The sequence below is a fragment of the Muntiacus reevesi genome, chromosome 2, assembly GCF_963930625.1.
Source record: "Muntiacus reevesi chromosome 2, mMunRee1.1, whole genome shotgun sequence".
NCBI classification, from domain to species: domain Eukaryota; kingdom Metazoa; phylum Chordata; class Mammalia; order Artiodactyla; family Cervidae; genus Muntiacus; species Muntiacus reevesi.
The window spans coordinates 189,444,987-189,465,525 of NC_089250.1; the positions used below are offsets into that span (position 1 = coordinate 189,444,987).

Below are 20,539 nucleotides of genomic sequence, written 5' to 3' on the forward strand. Positions count from 1 at the left end.
ACCTTTACCACCTGGGATGCCCAAAAGTGCTGTGTGCATCATATAAAATTTTTAGAAATCTACAATTGCATATAAATTGTAAATTAATTCTTACATACTCTAAGCTAACTGTGAGAGAAACTGAAAGTTTGTTTAAAATTCCCGAATAAAAAACAGTATTCACAAGTTTTCTGTTCTCTAAAAATTCACTTGGTCAAATCATCCCTATAATTAAGTATCTCCAAAAGCATTTAATTGGGGCTTACCTATAATGTGATCTTTTAATTGCTGCATATCAGGAGGTATAAAGACTCTTCTAATAAAAACAATCCAATGCAACCCAGTGAAGCCTGAGGAAATGGGAGAAGATAGGAAAGACAGGTACCTCGTAGTTTGAGAGAAAATCTAGTAATTCTGATTGAGATGGGATGTAGAGAACTGGTTTCATCACCCGGCGGACAAACTTCTCAATGTAAACAGCACTCATGGGGCCTTTGTATTCGATTGGTCCAAAACTAGTACCAAAAAAATAAAAATACACCATGCATTAAACCTGTAATATATAACTGAATCATCAACACCACAAAATGAAAATGTCCTGCTTTAGGATCCCAACTGGTTCATATGTCAGTAGCCTTCCTTGTCTCAGGAGGGTAACTGGAGGCCTAATTAAGAGCAAGCATTTTATGTGAGGGGAGGTACAACTGGCCATTACTTTTAATATGAAATTAATTCTGCAAACTGAATTTCAGAGCAAAGTTCATTCTAGTCTCTGAAAAAAAAATTAATTCTCACAGTAACATTTCTATAAAAAACAAAAAACAGGCAACTCTGAAAACTAACCAAATGCCAAAGGATTGCAGGATCTTTACACAATTCTGCTACAGGATGGAGGAGGGGAGGAAGAAGTGGGGAGGAGTAGACTTTCCTTTTCAAGTCACTGTGAAATAAGGAACAAGTTGAGCAGTTGGTCCTTGGCCTACTAACAAGTAGTCATTAAATATTCTCAGAGGCACTTACACAAACGATCACTAAATAAACCTTAAACCTACTTATAACTTTATTACAACAAAAAATTACATGAAGGTATGAAGTTAGGGAACGGTACAAATGATCTTCCCTGCTCTCCCAGACAGTTGTGCTTGGGGACACACAGGAGTTTTATTTAGACCAATAAGCAATACTGCCAACACCGAGTTATCCTCCTAAGCTAATCAGAATGCTCACAGGGCTTTCTTCACTCTTGCACAATAGACATTGCTCAAATATAACTGGATGGTAATGTGGAGAGGATGGGGGAGTATGGCGAAATTCAGCAAATCTATACCCATTCTTCTCTCTGAGTAGAAACTGACACTAAGCTTCCTGTTAATAGCAACAACAGAGCACAAAAAAGAACTATATAAATGGGGATCATGGTATTTATATATGATGACAGAAATTAATACACATACATATAATGTAATGACATAAACACAACCTTTAGTGTGCACTGCAGAATATGAGAGCAGACAGGAACATCAGCATGAAAGAGGCAAAAATAGCATTCTGCACACACAGCGGAGACACTGGGTCAGCAACTCTATCGATTCAAGTCCTACTACAATTCATTTGCTAACTAATTTGTTTTTAAATTACTACCACCACCAACCTCATCATCCACCACCAATTTCTAATTTAAAGGAAGAAATCAAAAAAATCATCTGATAACTTATTTTGCTTAGCAGAAAGTGGGCCAGGGACCTGGAAACCTCGTCTATTCAAGCACACAGGCTCCGCTGAGGTTCCCAGGTACCGTTAGGAGGGTCCCAGGAACCCGGTGTAACGAGAAGACGCCCAGACGCAGGTCATACAGCACGTTCTGCCAGCACACCACGGCCACGGCTTTCGCACAAGCTGACTGAGGGCAGCTGAATTCTGCAGAGTGGTTTGGGAAAACTACTCCTTGCTTCAGAGACTTTGGTAAACTGCCTTTGTGACTGGCAACAAAACAAGTCAAAAAATGGAGTCTGCTTTCACAAAACAGGAAAGCCTGTTAATTTCTGTAGGTAGCTACTACTAGTTAAGCTGCTACACAAACAGCACAGAATACAAAAAGGCTACCTTTTGGGTGCCTTGGCCATAGCACTTTATTTTTGGTACAATGGGAATGGTAGATGTTAAAATGAGTATTAATGGTTCTGAAGTGACTTAAACAAGTAAAGGTTTAACAAGCCAAGATGAGGGGCAAGCACGTTAAGGAATACTAGCCTCAGATTCCTCATCTGTAAAATAAGAGGGCTGGACTAAGTATTTGATACTCCTTTCATGTCCTTTCAATCTTTCTATAAAACTAAGAAAACCAATAGCGTAAGACAATGTTGCACACCCACATATCCTGAAATGACATTTGTACTCAATTCAAGGGAACTCTTGTGATTTTAATGTCACATCAAGTTAAGTCTACCTCTGGGCAGCGGGCTTGGTTACACACAGTTGCAAGGCCTACACTCCCTGCTAGCCATCTGCGCCCTATTTCCAAAAAAAGAAACACAGAGATCTCTTCAGGGCAAGCTCATCGCCCATTACACACTACCGAGGTTTAGCACTTTCAAATATTAGTACAACACCATATACTTACCTTAAAAAAAAGAAGTGACCATCAGAAAGTTACTCAGAGAAACTGTGTTTATACCCAGAGGGAAATTTGAGGGTGGAGATGGGGTAGGAATGTGTGTTTCTGCCCAAATACTATTTAATAGCCCCCGAGAAACAACACTCTGAGCCACACAAGTTTTATGTTAGAGACACAGGAATGTGCTTGAAGGGGATAGATAATCCACAAATGATAGTCTGGTGATATCTGTAGAAATCTCCATTGATTAAGGCCCAAGAATTTTAGAGAGAGGTAATAAAGCCTAAAAAGTGAAGTTCTTATTGGTCAACTCTTCTTAACCCTTCAGTAACAAACTTCAAGCCAACTGCACTGAACAGAGCCCAGAATTTCATCTTCTGTCTCCCAAATCCTTCAAGTCAGATATTAGACCTAACATCCACAGGGGGGTTTCCCAGGTGGCTCAGTGGCAAAGAATGCACCTGCCAATGCAGGAGCCACAGGTGACATGGGTTCAGTCCCTGGGTTGAGGAAGATCCCCTGGAGGAGGGAATGGCAACCCACTCCAGTACTTTTGCTGGGATAATCCCATAAAGAGAGGAGCCTGGAGGGCTACAGTCCATAGAGTCACAAAGAGTCAGACACAACTGAGCAACTAAACAACCCAGAGCAAGGCCTGGGCAGTTCTCCAAAATCAAACAGCAGTATTTCTGCAGTAAAATGAGTACAGCGGCACCTGATGTGGTACAAGGACTATAGGTGGCCTCTTGGTACTTTAGGCCAGATGAATGCATCTGGGGACAATGTTCACAGAACTCTTTCAGGTCTTCAAAGCTCTCTGGATTTCAGAATGATAGATTACAGGATTGCAGACTTGTAGTTTTTTCCTTCCCAATTTGAAAAGATGTTAGATATCCTGACTATGCTATGCTGCTAGATAATGGGATAAGGACTTTAGTACATTTTTATTCCATAAAATACTTCTATAATATTTGAAACACACAGCCACACAGTGGAGTAACCAGTACAATTGAAAACAATGCTACTGAATACGTAATGACATGAAAAAATGTTCACAAAAAAAAAAAGCAGTTGAGGAGATATTACTACTATCAATACATGACCCCATTTTTTACGTAAAAAATGGGGGGTGTGGATATGTACAGTCACAGGAGGATATAAATCAAAACACAAAGTAAAAAAAAAAAAAAACACAAAGTAATTATGGATGGTTGATAAATTACAGATCCTTTATTTACTTATTTTTGCTTATTTGTTATTTTCTCAATTTTCTACAGTGGATACTTTTAAACAGGATAAAACAAAAATTCACTTTGAAACTGATAAACTGAATTGGATTAGAAACACTATTTGAAAGTTCTTACCTCCGATGATACAGATATATTACAGGAAAATAAAAAAAGTGTTTCTGTTTTCTGCATTTCCCCTGATTCCACCAACAGTTAATTGCGACAAACAACACCTGCAAGTCAAAGAAGGTTTCAAATGACTATAAATAACAACTGAAAAATCACCAAGATTTAAAAAACAAAATTATAGAAATGAAGCAATCCCTCTCTGAAACAGAAAGCATTAAAAAAATCATTTGGGTGTTCAAAAATCAGGGGCATCATTTACCCTGACAAGGACAAAGGAAGACTCTAGTCCACAATGTCCAGCTGGGACTCTGAATATTTTGCAGTCTGGGCCAAGAGGAAAATGAATTGCTTCAAATCCTGAAGTGAATGACACCAAAAAACTTTTTCTAAGCATGATTATAGTAAAACTTACCAGTAGGATATGTCTTTTGATAGTCAAACTGAGCATCTGAGAATAAACACAATCTTACCTACAGTTGACATACCAAAAATTTCAAAGGATCATTTTTAATAATGATATTAAAAACTAATAAAGATAACAGATGACTAGCACTATAGTCTAAAATGAACTATCAGGTAGCAAAAATATGGATTAAATATGTATTTATAGGCAGATGCTGAAGTATTTAAGGAGACGTATCCCAGTGCCTGAAATTGACTTTGAACTGTACCCAAAATGGGATAGATTAATAGTTAGACTGGAGCAGAGTTTCTCACCTTTGTTACTACCGACATTTAGGGCATGAATTGATACAGGTTTTTTGCTGCTGTTTTATTTGTTTTTGCTGAGGGCAGGGGTAGGGAGGGCACACAGTGGATGTCGAATGCTGTGGGATCCCTGGCCTCCCCTCCCGAGTAGTGACAACCCAAAACCCCTCCAGACAGTCCCAAAAGTCCCCTGAGGACAAAACTGCCTCTAGTTGAGAACCACTGATTATATGGATGATAAGATGAACAGATACATGGTAAAACAAGCCTAATAAAATGTTATTAGAAGTTAAGTGGCAGACACAGCTCATCTTTGATATTATGTTTAAAAATCTTTGTAATAAAGTACTGAAAAATATGAAGACTACAAATGAAAAGTCACTTTCAGATGCCTTATACTGACCAGAGAGCAGTACCGCTCAAAACTTAGTGTAAACTCTCAAGAACTCCTTTTATACTCTACCTATACTTTATAACAATACCTTTACTAAGGCTGACACTTCAAAAATAGGGCAAAATCTACCACATTTGCTAATTTTATTAAGTAATGTGGCTCCAGAAATTTTTGCCTGTTTCCAAAAATAAATCCACTCCTTTTCCCTACTGAGAACATAGAACAATAAGCTCTCAATTTAGAAGGAGCTGAAAAATTTTTCTGAAAGAAAGCAGAGCCCATCAGTTGTGGATGGCCTGTAACCTCCACCACTTGTCCTGTGACCTTTAACAAACTATTCTGCCCTCTGAACCCCAGTTCGTGCTTCAGGGCAACCAGCACCAGCTTGCGGGCTGTTCTAAGGAGCAGGGGCCTGCACACGAGCACGATCCCCACAGTCACTCTGAAGGACACATTCCTCAGGCTGGCAGTAGTATAACAAGTGGCTGACACTTACCCTACAATACAACAGACTCTCACATTTCCCCCCCACAAGTGCTCTAAATGAGAAATGACTGACAAAGGGGTGACTTCCTTTAAGCTTGCCTCCCAGAGCTCCCTTAGGGGTTTTCTTCCCACAAGAGCCCCCAGTTTGATTACTATCAGCCACTCCTAAGGGGAGTTGCGGGGTGGGCGGCTGGGGGGGCGGGTAGGGGGGAGACAAGGAATAGATTGATTCCATGGGTCCAAAGCTGGAACACAAAATCACACCCTCTGAGAATCAATGCTATCAATACAACAATCAATGTATTTATACAGTACTTAGTATCACGTTCAGGGGTATAACATAATTAAAAAGGTTTTGCTAGGCTGGGCAGGAAGTCTAGCCACCATTTATAACATTGTTTCCAAGAAAATCCAACTGAGAGGTCTAAATGAACTTCTGAAACTCAACTGTGCCACAAGTTACCCCAGATCAATGGGTCTGGACAGTAGTCTCTTAGAAACCTGTGGGATGCTTTTTGGTTGACTGCATCGGTCGGCAGGTACTAGAGGGCACTGGTGGGCAGGGGCCGTGGCACGGACGTCCCGCAGTGCTTCAAGCCGCTCTGCACGTGGTCGATCCTCCACACTTTTAAACGTCCTGCCACCACTGATGTGGAGGGAAATCTGCTTATTAGTGTTCGACTCAGAACTCGACTCCATTTTATATACGTCAATCCAAAGCATGGCTTCTACGTTCACTGAATTTCTCAAGAAGGCAACTTCTGTTTAATTGAGGGCAGAAAGGACTTTTTGGTTGGCTCAGAACTTTACCAAGAGCTGTTCACCATTTAGAAAAATCAAGTCACTGACAGCAATGCCCTCGTGGCCCCTGTGTGGCCAACACATCCTACTTTATGGGGCTGCATTTGTAACTGTTTCTGCATTTATAACACACAGTGGTTCTACATAAAGGTACATGGATCTAACCTACCCCAGCACTTACATACTAAAACACACGTTTAATTATATATCACTTTTCTTTTTCCCCTTATCTTTATGTTACAATTACTGCATTAGATTGGCTACATTGAAACTATATGTATAGAGAAATTTTATCATCTATGAATACCTTCTGAGGACAGAAAAAGGGACATCAAAAAATACTTGTTTTATAAAGGTCAACTGGGATCCACTGAATTGAAAACCACTGTCAGACAGAAGGCCTATATATCAATTGTCTATATATTCCTCTTACCAAGCGTGAAGGTGGCGTTCATTAAATATTTGTTGAATGTAGTTATGGTCTAGGTATTTGAAAGGTCTGCCTAGTTGAACTGTAATCATGACACATAAATTTCTCTTACGTAAAATAAGTAACCAGCAAATATCAACAGTATATTCAATGAGGATTTTCAGTCTCCCCACTGAAACCAGACAGCGTGGTACCCTGAGATGAGCACTGGCCTCATCAAGAGAAAACGTGGCATCTCCTCCCGCTCCTGCCTCTAACCAACTATGACAACCACAATCAGAAAGCCTCTGCTCACAGGGGCTTTACGATTTAGGCTCCAAATAAGGCCCTTGGCCTTCACCCTGGCAAAATCAGCCATTGGGAAAGGTGTCTCTGTGGGCAGAACCTGCCATGCACCTGGACTGCCAGTCATCTGATGGTCAGGCTAACTATCCACCTTACCTGGTCTGAAAGCCGAGTCGCTGCTTGTTCAATTTCAGCCCTGGCGGCAATGGACTGGCCACACCATGGAGCATAGAAGAACAGCAGCACCACCTCCGAATCCCGGCGAATGTGCTCTGCGTAGTCCAACTGCCCCTGGAAGAGGTCAAGAACCGGAGACCTCGAGGAGAAAAAGCTGACAGGTGGCTTTGCTGGAATTATCACATCTTTTGCTCGACTAAAAAAAGAGCAAAGACACAATTGTTTAGTTTATCTTCTTCTAACAACAGCTCTGTGTAGAAAGAGAACAAAGGCTAAAAGAAAAGTCTTCTCTTAAATAAGGAAAGGGACTTCCCCAAACACTGGCCTGGAGGATAAAAGCAGCACTTTGTGCTGAGCGCAGGCAAGATTTGACTGAGAGAATGCAAGACTCAAATGACATGTTAAAAACATTCTCTAACACTGTCTGCCCCGCGTGTGGGGTGGGAGGGCAGTGGAGAGCAGACGAGAAGAATGTCTTTGAATAATCCAGACTCCTGCCTCCCCCACCCAAAAGACTCCATCCTTATCTCTCTGCAGCCTTGCTCTCCACAAAAGCCACTGACGTCCAGGGTTTCAGAGCCACCAGTGAGTTTGCTCAGAATCAAGAGGAGGGAGCATACGTGGCACCACTAACAGGCATGGGAAATGCTTACAGTCCACTCACATTAAGTTCATTAGCTGCGGTTGGCCTATACTTAGGACACTCAGGTAAACGTAATAATAATGTAGATGTCTCCATTTGTATGTATGTACCATGATACAAAGGTTAATACAGATGAATAGCAAAGCAACTGCCCATTTAACTGGAAAACAGGTTTCCTAAGTATGTACTTAAGATTCACAGAAGGTCAGGGGAAGAAAGAAAATAAAACTAAACAAGTGGCCAGAGCAAAGACAACAAGGTCTGGGCTGAAGCAGCATCCCATCAGGTTAATGGGCCCCAGTGAACACTCTTGAGCTGTCCACACATCTGGATTAAAACAGTATAAAACCATTAGAGCAGCTTAGCTAAGAAATGAAGAAAGGAAATAAAGATGGAACCCTACGAAAATTCAATGAACCGAAAACAGGGAATTTCCTAGATGTTCGGTGGTTGACACTTCATGCTTTCAAACTGCTGAGGGCCTGGGTTTGGTCCGTGGTTGGGAAAGTGAGATTCCTGCAGACCATGTGGTACCAGGTGGGGGGTGGGGGGAGGTAGGCGGGAAGGTGAGCAGAAAAAAGACCGAGAGAGGAAGAAAAACCAGAAAGTATAAATGGAAAACAAACAGCCAGGTGGTAAACACAAACCCAACCACATCAACAATTACATTAAATATAAAAGGACTAAACCACCCAATTAAGAGGAAGAGATTGCCAGGCTGGATAATGAAGCAAAACCTAACCATATGCTCTCTAAAAGCATTTTAAACATAAAGACATAGATAGCATGAAACCACAGGGATGGGAGAAGATAAACCACATACACAGTAAGCACAGAAACACTGTAATAAATCATTAGGTGAAAGGACAAATAAACTAATTTGTGTGTTCTTACAATTAAATGTTACTCAGTAATTAAAAAAAAAAAAAACCGATACATACTATAACTGGATGAGTTTCAAAATACACTGAAAGGAGTCAGACACTAAAGAGTACATATAATATGAATGCACTGACATGAAATTCCATAACAGGCAAAACTAATCTATAATGAAATAAACCACATCAGCGGTGGGCTGGAATTGGGAGCAGAGCAAGGAAGACAGACTGCAGAGCGCACTGAGGAAAGTTTCTGGGGACAAGGAATTAAAGGATGGGGGTGGTTACACTGGCCAAAAGCCACGGACCTACGTACGTAAAATGTGTGAGTTTTACCAAATGTAACTTATAGTACAATGGCATTGATGAGAAACAAGTTTGGCTGATGGTCACCTCCTTGGTGAGGACTGCTCCGATGATTCTCCCATTTTTTTTCTCTCGGAATCCTATTAGTTGCTTTCAACAGCTCTCACCATAATCTGTGACTTACTTATTTACCTGCTTATTAACTCCATTAAGGGTAAGGACCCTGGCTCTTTTTTTCACTGATAAATCCTCACTGTTTAGCAGCTCCCAGGACTGCAAAGATCAGTGATCTGTGAAATGAAGAAACCTACCCTACTCACCTCAACTGAATATATGTGAAAGCAAATTAAACATAAATCCATAGACATATATTATTAATCTGAATCAAAAATGTCAGAAAGTACACTTGCATTACAAGGAACGATTCTAAGGACCATTTTATTCTGTTCTAACTTTATATGTGTTCAAATGAACTTGATCATCTGGTCTCTCAGTACAAGCAAAGTAGCAGGAAGCAGGAACAGGTAGGAACATGCTGCCAGCTCTGAGATATGCAGCAGACAGACAGATACTTAGAACCAAAAAAGAAATCAGACATCTGAGTTGCTTCCATGTCTTGGTGGTGGTTTAGTCGCTAAGTCGAGTCTGACTCTTGCGATTCTATGGACTGTAGCCTGCCATGCTCCTCTGTCCATGAGATTCTCCAGACAAGAATACCGGAGTGGGTCGCCATTTTCTTCTCCAGGGGATCTTCCCAGCCCAGGAATCAAACCTGGGCCTCCTGCACTTCAGGCAGATTCTTTACCAGCTGAGCTATGAGAAGCCCCTCCATGTCCTAGATATTGTAAATAGTGCTGCAATGAACACTGGGATACATGTGTCTTTTTCAGCTATGGTCTCTCAAGGGTATATGCCCAGTAATGGGATACAGAAGCAACCTAGATGTCCACTGAAGGATGCATGGGTAAAAAAGTTATAGTGTAATATAATGGAAGATTATTCAGCGATAAAAACGAATGCATTTGAGTCAGTTCTAATGAGGTGGATGAACCTAGAGCCTATAATACAGAGTGAAGTTAAGTCAGAAAGAGAAAAACAAATACTAAAGATTAACACATATATATGGAATATAGAAAGATGGTACTGATGAACCTGTTTGCAAGACAGCAATGGAGACACAGAGACCAGACCTGTGAACAGAGTGGGGGAAAGAGAGGGTGAGATGACTTGAGAGAGTAGCCCTGAAACCTGTATTACTGTATGTAAAACAGATAGCCAGTGTGAATCTGCTGTGTGACGCAGGGAGCTCAACCCGGGCTCTGTGACAACCTAGAGGGGTGGGATGGGTGGGAGGTGGGAGGGAGGCTGCGGAGGGAGGCTGCGGAGGGAGGGGACCTGTGCGTACCTGTGGCTGATTCATGCTAACGTATGGCAGAAGCCAACACGATACTGTACAGCAATCGTCCTTCGATTACAAATACATAAACTAAAAAAAAAAAAAAGAAATTCTACAAATACTCAAGGCCAAAAAAAAAAAAAAAAAAAAACTCAAGGCCAAAGCTACTCTTAAGAGCCTTGGGTCATTTAGTTTAAGGAAAAGAGTACAAACCCTTCTCTACATCTAGAAGGTGTCAGCTTCCTGAATTAAGACAGTTTTAAATATATTGCTTCCTCATTTTAACCAAAAATTATTAACATCATAAAGTTAAAAAGTCAGAGCAAATCTATTTACGCACTCACGCTAATATTTTAACTCTGCAATCAGGGAGCTTTGTCTAAGTAAAACATCTTCATAACCCCAAAAACTCAGTCACTTACACAATAATTCAAAAAAAAAAAAGTTCACCGAGCAAATGTTACTGGGCTTCAGGCACTGTTGTCTCGGAACTAAGGCTATAGGAGCAGGGACCTGTTCTCAAGGGGCTTCCTTTCTCAGGGAAGACGCCATGCAAACAAACAAACCTGTAAACAGACATAAAACCATACAAAATGATCATGCTCGCTGCAGAATTCAACATGGAGATGCGGCAGGGCACCCAGAAGCTCCTCCATGGGGTGGTGCTCAGGGTAGTGTCTTTTAAGCTGAGATGTGAGTGACAGGAAGGCAGTCACCCAGAGGGAAGGCCCTGAGGCAAGCTGACACATTCTCGGCAAGTCCAAAAGTCTTTGGAGGTATTATTTTTCTACTCTTCAAATTTGGTGGTCAGAGTTAATTACGCAAATGGAGGGGAAATGCAGGTCTGTGACAAATCAAACAAAGGACAATCATCAACCTAGTACTACTGACGAGCCAGCTCCTCAAATAAACGAGCCAAACAAGGCCGTGCGTGGCCCAGCAAAAAGCAAACATTAACCGGGTCAGAGAAACCCATAATGCCTCTGCCCCATCAGAAGCATTCATGAGTTGCCATTTAACTCCTAAACTTGCTACAGTTTTTGAGAAACTATAGGAGATGAAAGATTTCCTGCAGCTTTGAAGCCAAAGTCTCAGGTACCAAAAAACTCAAAGAGCTGGTTGCAAACAAGGAAGTCCTGTTGCAACTCCCAATTTTTATATAAGAATCACGCTCTATACCTCCGTCCAAAAGGGATCTAAGGCAGCTTTGAGCTTACAAAACAAAATAAAGGAAAATGAATATATACACATAGAAAGATAATGGGGGACAGGGAAGCCTGGCATGCTGCAGTCCATGGGGTCCCAAAATGTCAAGAGACAACTGAGCGACTGAACAACAGAGATAACAGAGACAGACACCCAAAGACATACTTATAACTTTTCCCCACAAAAACATACCCACAATGCAGCGTAAAAGAGAAGGATTAAGTCATGGACATTCAATGCATAGAAAGGCAGCTAAGACAGAGATTCAGTTCAGTCCAGTCCAGTCCAGTCCAGTCGCTCAGTTGTGTCCGACTCTTTGCGACCCCATGAACCGCAGCACACTAGGCCTCCCTGTCCATCACCAACTCCCAGAGTCCACCCAAATCCATGTCCATCGAGTCAGTGATGCCATCCAACCATCTCGTCCTCTGTCGTCCCCTTCTCCTCTTGCCCTCAATCTTTCCCAGCATCAGCGTCTTTTCCAATGAGTCAGTCCTTCACATCCGGTGGCCAAAGTATTGGAGTTTCAGCTTCAGCTTCAGTCCTATCAGTGAATATTCAGGGTTGATTTCCTTTAGGGTGGACTGGTTGGATCTCCTTGCAGTTCAAGGGACTCTCAAGAGTCTTCTCCAAAACCACAGTTCAAAAGCATCAATTCTTCGATGCTCAGCTTTCTTTATAGTCCAACTCTCACATCCATACCTGACCACTGGAAAAACCACAGCCTTGACTAGGCGGACATTTATTGGCACAGTAAGGTCTCTGCTTTTTAATATGCTGTCTAGGTTGGTCATAACTTTCCTTTCAAGGAGTAAGCTTCTTTTAATTTCATGGCTGCAATCACCATCTGCAGTGATTTTGCAGCCCAGAAAAATAAAGTCAGCCACTGTTTCCACTGTGTTTCCATAGGACAGAGATTAAGTGCTCAGAAATACACAACTAACTATTAATAGTGTTTCAACCCCAAATCAACTTTTTTTCTTTTTTAAAAAATAAGCAATAGGACACTAAAGGGGGTTGTCTTTATTTCAGGTCTGGAGCTATTAATAAAAAATAACTTAAAAAAAAGTTCTACTCTCCTTTAAGCCTCTGTCCTCATTAACACACAAGATCTTAAAAGCAAAATCGGAAAAAAGCGGCAGAAATGTCAGAGTCAGTTGTAGAACAATAAAGTAGTATCATGACACCATTCAATCAAAGGAGATTATCAAAAAATCAGTTTGAGTCTATTAAAAGACTGTGAAATTTGTAGCACAGAAAGAAGCTGGACAGGCAAACAGACTGTTCACTGGCTCATTCTCCTTGCCTGAAGCAGGTGGGATCTCGCTCAGCATGCTCCATTAACTGGACTTACACTTCTTCCTGAAATCTCAAAGGATTTTCCTATCTACTAAGTCTCGTTCTCTCAGGGAAAACACTACATTTTATTGCTATAAATGGACAAACTGATGCAAGTAAGCTCTCTACCCTTGGAGGAGAGAGAACCTCTCTTCCTAATCTGAACTCGAATACCACATTGCCATATTCTACCTTGTAAAATACTTTGTGTAATTCCCTTGTGCAGGACGTGATATAGAACACAGTTAAGAGCCTAGTTTCTGACAATAAAGGATTCAAATTCCAGCTCAGCCACTCACTAGGTGGAAGTGAAATGGCGCAAGTTTTGCAACATGGCCAAAGCTCCACTCTTTCCTGTGTAAACTGGAAGGGTGAGAGAGAGAGAGAGAGAGAGAGAGAGAGAGAGAGAGAGTGTGTGTGTGTGTGTGTGTAGGGTAAGAGTGTGTGTGTGTGTGTGTAGGGTAAGAGTGTGTGTGTGTGAAGGGTAAGAGAGTGTGTGTGTGTGTGTGTGTGCGCGCACACACATGCACATCTCTCTCCAGACTTTACTGGGTGACTTAAGTGATCCATAACAGACTCTCAGGTCACGTGTTAAATAAATAAATGCATTCATGGAATCTGTAGCTCTCAAACAGGTGACTCTGTTCCCCAGAGGACATCAGGTACCATCTGGAGACATTTCTTATTGTCACACTGTGGGGAGTGGGGGGTAAGAGCAGGTAGCAGGTAGAGGCTAGGGATGCCGCTGAACATCTCGGAATGCACAGGACAGCCCCCTACCACAAGAATTATCTGAGTCAAAATATCAACAGTACCAAGGCTGAGAAACCCAGCGGGCAGGCTGCACCTGGCACAACGGCAAATGCTCAATAACGTTTTTTGTTTGGTTTGGTTTTTATATGACTTTTTTTTAATCAGGGCTATAGTTGTTTTACAGTGCTGTGTTAGTTTCTGCTATACAGAGAAATGGATCAGCTATACATATACTTCCGTGTGTGTGCGCATGCACGCTGTCGTGTCCAACTCTCTGCGACCCCATGGACTGCAGCCCTCCAGGCTCCTCTGTCCATAGATTTTCCAGGCAAGAATACTGGAGTGGGTTGCCATTTCCTTCTCCAGGGGATCTTCCTGACCCAGGGATCAAACCCGTATCTCCTGCATCTCTTGCACTGGCAGGTGGAGTCTTTACCACTGAGACACCTGGGAAGCCCATATGTAGCCACGATCCCCTCTTTTTTGGATTTCCCTTCTATTTAGGTCATCAGAGAGCATTATGTTGAGTTCCCTGTGCTATACAACAGGTTCTCATTATTATCTATTTTATACATATTAGCGTATATATGTCAATCCCCATCTCCTAATTCATCAGCGATAATTATTATAATTTCTTCTTTCCACTAAAATCTCCAATCTTTTGACATCTCTTTGACAACAGGGGTCACGTATTGTCCTTAACAGACTCCATAAAAATGTTTCAAGTTGAAATCTTCCCAGTGGCCGCTATGCCAGTCAGTGGCACCACAGACTTATAAAAAAACTGGAGTCCCAGGAGACACACTGTGGACACACTAAAATACTAAAACACACTAGACACGCTAAAACACAAAGCAAAATTTGTATGTGTCCTTTTCCAAAGCAAGACACATTAACTGGTTTTCCCTCCCCCACCCCACCCACTAGCTCCAGCCTACTCAGGCCTTTCTTCCAGTTTCAGGAAAACACCAGTCCACCAGCCTTGTCCTGCCCCAGGACCTCTGCACCTGCTGTTTGCTCTTCCCTGGACATTTACCCCCGGATCTCCCCAGTGCTGGCCCCTTCACCTTCTCGGGTGATTCTCCTATGTAGCTCCCCGGGGGAGGTCTTTAGGCCCCACCCTCATCGCTTCTACTCGCTGCACAGCAGTTACTGAAACCCTCTAAAATTATGCTAAGGTTACTCGTTTACTGCCTGTACACCACCCCCTGGAATGGAGAACAGGGACTTCTGATATTCATCACTCACCCTCGAGGAGCCGTCCGCATACAGTAGGTGCGGATAAATAATCGTTAGATCCATGAGTGCATGAACTCTCAACGTCCGGGACGCTAATGGTCGTCTACGCCTACCCGAGGCATAGGGAAATAAAACGGGTTGATAAATGAGGGCCCTACAGCATGGGCAGAAGTGACAGGTGCACCCCCAAAAAATCTCAACAGGTGACAAGCACATGAGAACCTGGCCCACCCTTCCTCCGCACGAAAACGGGAGGAAAGGGCGCCGGGAAGCACCTCAGAGCCTCGCCTGAGGGCTCGCTGGCCGCCGAGAAGGGAAAGCGGCGGGCAGGGCCGCATGCGGCAGGCAGGAGAGTCAAGTCCACCGGCCGGGGCAAAGTCAGGCCCGACTTCCGGAGGCCGCTTCGACCCTCGACTCTGAGGTCCCCAGGCCGGCCACGTGCCGCCGGCCGGGCCAAGGGGCGCCGGGCCGGGGCCGGGGCCGGGGTGGGGTGCGGGCCGCCTCACCTGCAGGTAAACTTGAGGGCGAGGAGCAGCGCGCAGCCGAGTGCCACGGCCCCGCAGAGCAGCTCGGGCCGCCGGCGCGCCATGAGAGAGGCGCCGCGCAGCCCGCGGCGGAGCCGGCCCTCCGAGGACGCAGCCGGGGCCGGGCTGAGGGAGCCGGAGCCCGCGGGGCCGCCGCCGCCGCCCTCCTCCTCGGCGTCGTCGCTGCTGCTGCTGCCGCCGCCGCCGCGGCCTCCGCATTCCGACATTACATGCTCCCCGTCGCCGGCTTTATACCGCCGCCGCCGCCAAGGGCCCGAAGGCCCGGCCCGGCCCGGCCCGTCGCTCCCCAATCCCGCAGCTGGCCGCGCCCGCTAACCCCGAACCTCCACGTCAGCCCGGCCGCCGCCGCGGCTCCCGCCCACTCCGTGCAGAGGGCGGAGCCGGACACCACCCGGAAGCCCCGCCCTCGTGGCCACGCCCCCTCTCTCGTGGCCTCTGCGCGGCCCCACCCCCAGCCAGCGCCGCCGCGGAGGCGTGTTAGTCCCACAGGCCCCGCCCCGTCCCTGGAGTCTGCGCGCCCGCCGCCGTTGCCACGTGCTCGCCCCGTTTACGCCCGTCCGTCCACTGAGTCTGCGCAGGCGCCGGCGCTCGGTGTCCCGCTGCTCCTACCACGGGTTGAATCGAGCGCTTCCCTAAAGCAGCCCCGGAGAGTAGCAGCTGCGGAGAGCCCCCACCTGGCTCCGGGAGTTTAAAAGAGCTGTGATGAAAAAAAGTAAAATAAAAGAGCTGTGGCAGCAGTTGTGTCAGCGACACATCTGTGGAATTGCATACCGACCTCACGGAGATGCTTTGAAGGTTAACTGAGGTCCTTAATGGAAACTGCTGGGCCCATCATGAATGCTAAATAAGTTTTAGGGACTGTTCTTTCCCAGTGTCCATTTCCTGCACAGTGAAGTGCTGTGCGCCGCGGTACCACGTCCCTACACCACAGCCCTGGGAAAACGGTCTGTGCATCCTGTACTCGCTTTAGAGATGGGAAAACCGAGGCTTGGAAGAACCCCTTGACCGCGTCCACAAGGCTAATAGGGGAGTAGACTGAAAAGCAGATTGGTTAACAAGCCGCTCCAGCGATCCTCTGCCGACTGTAAATGCTCTCTGACTCTAAATGTTAATGAAAGTGAAAGTTGCTCAGTCGTGTCCGACTCTTTGCGACCTCATGGACTATGCAGTCTTTTGAATTCTCCAGGCCAGGATACTGGAGTGGCTAGCCTTTCCCTTCTCCAGAGGATCTTCCCAACCCAGGGATCGAACCCAGGTCTCTCCGCATTGCAGCCGGATTCTTGACCCGCTGAGCCACAGGGGGAGCCCCAAATGTTCTAAACGTTAGGTCATTTCTAAATAAGTTTTTGTGATTAAAAACGACAAGTCGGAGAAGAATGAAATGTGATTTGAGAGTGACAGAAAAGGATTGTATACCTGGGACGCCCGTGTCCCTGGAGCTAAGAGAATGTCCGTAATTACCCAACCGCTGGGGCCAAAGCGGAAGACTAGACTTACGTTGTCAATAACTACAAACCTGGTAATAAAACGCGGAGAGAACTAAGGCAATATGATGCCACAGAAAAACAAAAAAACAAACACAAAAATCCCAGAAGATGAGAAGTCACTTATGCCACAAGCCAGCGTGCTAACCCCGGTGCAAGGTTTCCAGGGAGATAAAGGGTTCTAGGAATGGCCACCTTCCTGAGTGGCCCGGAGCATTCAGTTTGTTAACCACGGAGGCTCAACATGTTGGTAGCTCATGTTCGCATGCCATTTCGCTCTTTGGTTTGTATATCGCACATCTTTTTTTTTTTTTTTTAATATTGGTTTTTTTGGCTGCACCAGATCTTAGTTGCAGCATACGGGATATAGTTCCATGAGCAGGGATGGAACCTGGCCCTCCTGCATTGAAAGTGCGGAGTCTTAGTCACTGGGCCACCGGGGAAGTACCTCCTCTCACAATCCCAATTTTTCTGCTCTTTCCTTCCTTCCTTTATGTTAAGTGGCTCTTTTCTAAAACACCGTTAATTCCTTTAATGATTTAAAACTTATTTTTTTCCAGTTTATATTCTTAGCGGCAGCATTTAGCGATTGTGTGTTAGTTGCTCAGTCGTGTCCAACTCTCTGTGACCCCACTGACTGTAGCCCACCATGGTCCTCTGTCTTTGGAATTCTCTAGATAAGTCTCTGTAGTGGGTGGCCATTCTCTTCTCCAGGGGATCTTCCTGACCCAGAAATCCAGCCTGGGTCTCCCCCATTGCAGGCAGATTCTTTACCATCTGAGCCACCAGGGAAGCCCTTCAGAGATTACAGTATACATTTTTTCTGAATCTACTTCAGATTTACACTAACTTAATTCCAGTAAGATATGGAAACTTCTCCAGTATAGCTCCATTTCCTCCTCCCATTTTTATGCTGTTATTGCTCTTTTTTAATCTACTACAAACCCAGTAATACAGTGTTATGTTATTGTTTTATATAATATTGTTGGAAGCAGAAAATTTTTTAAAATTCATTTCTAGTTTTTTAAAAAGATATTAACTTTACTTACCATTTCTAGTTCCCTTGATTTATTTAGATCTGAGTTAACACGGTATATTGCTAAAAAAAACAAGTGCAGTCCAAAGTCATGGGTACTCATTCACTGTAGGCCACTAGGGCAGAATCCACCCTACTCTTTCATAAGACACCTGTCTTTTGCACAGGCCTTTATAAAGTTCAAAGTGCTTTTGTTGCCTGTAGGCTATTTCATGAGACCCACTATATCTTATGACCATGCAGGGCGGTGTCTTACAAGCCAGGAGACCAAAGTATGTTTCCTTTACCCCTCTCTTTCCAGACATTGCTGCTCCAGCAATGATGGACAATGGGAAATTCATTTCAGGTGACACCAGGCCATCTGGGCCAGGCTGCACTGCTCTTCCTCTTCAAGGCTTGTTCTTATTGTTCAGTCATTAAATTGTGTGACCCTTAACTAGTCCATGTCAACCAGTATCTATGCTTTTATGGCCACTTTTCATACCATGATCAAGGTGGTGGCATTTGCATAGGCAGCAGGGAGATTACATATATGTCTTTCTTTGTGCATGTGCTCAGTTGTGTCTGACTCTTTGCAGCCCCATGGCCTGTAGCCTGCCAAGTTCTTGTGCCCATGGAATTTTCCAGGCAAGAACACTGGAGTGGGTTGCCATTTCCTCCTCCAGGGGATCTTCCCAACCCAAAGATCAAACCCATGTCTCTTTTGTCTCCGTGTTGGCAGGCGAATTCTTAACCACTGTGGCACCTGGGACATATATTTTTCCCAGGTATTAATCCTGTCTTAGAATTGAAGAGAAATAATTCCTTGTTAATTTTTTTTAAAATTAGAGCTCTTTATGTGTGTGTGCAAATAATCACAACTTTTCCCCTGCCCAAAATTTTGTAATTCTGTCTTTTTAACTGTCTCCTTAGTATTGTTTCTAAGCCAAATTTGGTTATTTTAAAAAATGAGTTACTATGGTAACTCAGAAAGCAGTGCTATCACTTGCTTCAAATATTTTATTCTACTTTGTCCCTTCATCAGCTTTCTTAAATCTGAGTCTCTGGTTTGGTATTCTGTCAGTGTTTCTTGCACAAGAAAACCCATATTTTACATCCTGTAGTTTCAACAAAATTTTTTAAAAATTGAAGTATAGTTGATTTACAGTGTTATGTTAATTTCAGATATACAGCACAGTGTTTTGTGGATTACATTCCATTATAAGTAATTACATGATATTGGGTATTCACCGAGGTATAGTAATTACAAGGTATTCAGTAATTCCATGTACTATGTAGAAGATATAGTAAATCCTTGTTGTTGATCTCTTTTATGTATAGTAGTATCTGTTGATCCCATACTCCTAATTTGTCCCTCCCTCTCTCCTTCAGTAACCATAAATTTGTTTTCTATGTCTGTGAATCTGTTTGTGTTTTGTATATAGGTTCATTTGTATTCTCTTTTTAGAGTCTACATATAATGGATATCATATAGTATCTTTTTCTGACTTACTTCACTAAGTATAATATACTGTGGTCCATCCTAGTTGCTACAAATTTCACTTTTGTATGGCTGAGTTAATATTCCATTGTATGTATATGTATATATATGTGTGTGTATGTATACATATATACTTACATACATATATATATAACATGTACACATTTGTTGTTGATTAGTGTCTCTAAGTCATGTCCGACTCTTTGTGACCTCATGGATAGCCTTCCAGGCTCCCCTGTCCTTGGATGTCTCAGGCAAGAATACTGGAGTGGGTTGCCATTTCCTTCTTGGGGGGAATCTTCCTGACTTAGGGATTGAACCCATGTCTCCTGCATTGCAGGCAGATTCTTTACTGCTGAGCTACCAGAGAAGTGTATTTATGTGTGTGTGTGTGTGTGTGTGTGTGTGTGTGTGTAAAATATCTAATGCTTGGTTTTTGTTTTGCTTTTTAATTTTTAAAGCCTCGAAGCATTTACTTACTAAACAGGATGTGCCTCACAAGGCACAGGCTGGCAGATAACACAGGAGGGAGCCCACACCCTGAGCCTACTAGGTAAAGCTGGACAATGGTGCTGTTTCTTAGAGACTTTATATCAAGATCGAAGAGCTGTCTTCCCATGAATTGGCACTCCTTATTCCCTTGCAACAAGTACTGACAGGAAACCCATATTCTCATCTCTGCAGGTCAACCAAGGAGTGTGTGAACCTGCACTAACTGCCCAGGGAACATGCTGTCCTTCAGTTTCCCAGTGGGGATCGCTGGAACTCAGTCAAAGGCAAACAGCCCTCAAAGAGCAGACCCACGAAGGCTGAGGAAGATGGAGAGGGGTGAGCACTTCCAGCCCTGGCCTACTGTCCAGGCACGTCCAACACAGGTGGAAGAACTGGGCAGAGGAAAATCTACCTGCCACCTCCCAACACGTCTTCAGGACTGATGGGAGCAGCTCATTGCAGACAACACAATTTACACATGAATGTTCCTATTCACAGGAGCCAGAAGGAG

General features: G+C 43.7%; 1 protein-coding gene across 2 annotated transcripts in view; it reads right to left on the reverse strand.

The window, feature by feature from the left end:
• Positions 1 to 15,865, reverse strand: part of TXNDC11 (thioredoxin domain containing 11) — a 58,739-nt gene extending 42,874 nt beyond the window's left edge. Inside the window, exons 1-4 of one of the 2 annotated variants that reach the window (XM_065924339.1) lie at positions 15,498 to 15,865; positions 7,212 to 7,428; positions 3,958 to 4,055; positions 365 to 494 (exon numbers count right to left, since the gene is read on the reverse strand). In XM_065924339.1, coding sequence (XP_065780411.1) covers positions 365 to 494; positions 3,958 to 4,055; positions 7,212 to 7,428; positions 15,498 to 15,742 — 690 coding nt within the window. In that variant the 5' untranslated portion in view covers positions 15,743 to 15,865. Of the gene's footprint in view, positions 1 to 364; positions 495 to 3,957; positions 4,056 to 7,211; positions 7,429 to 15,497 lie in introns of those variants that run through there. The other variant, XM_065924340.1, reaches the window with a different exon arrangement.
• Between the last annotated feature and the right edge of the window lie 4,674 nt (positions 15,866 to 20,539).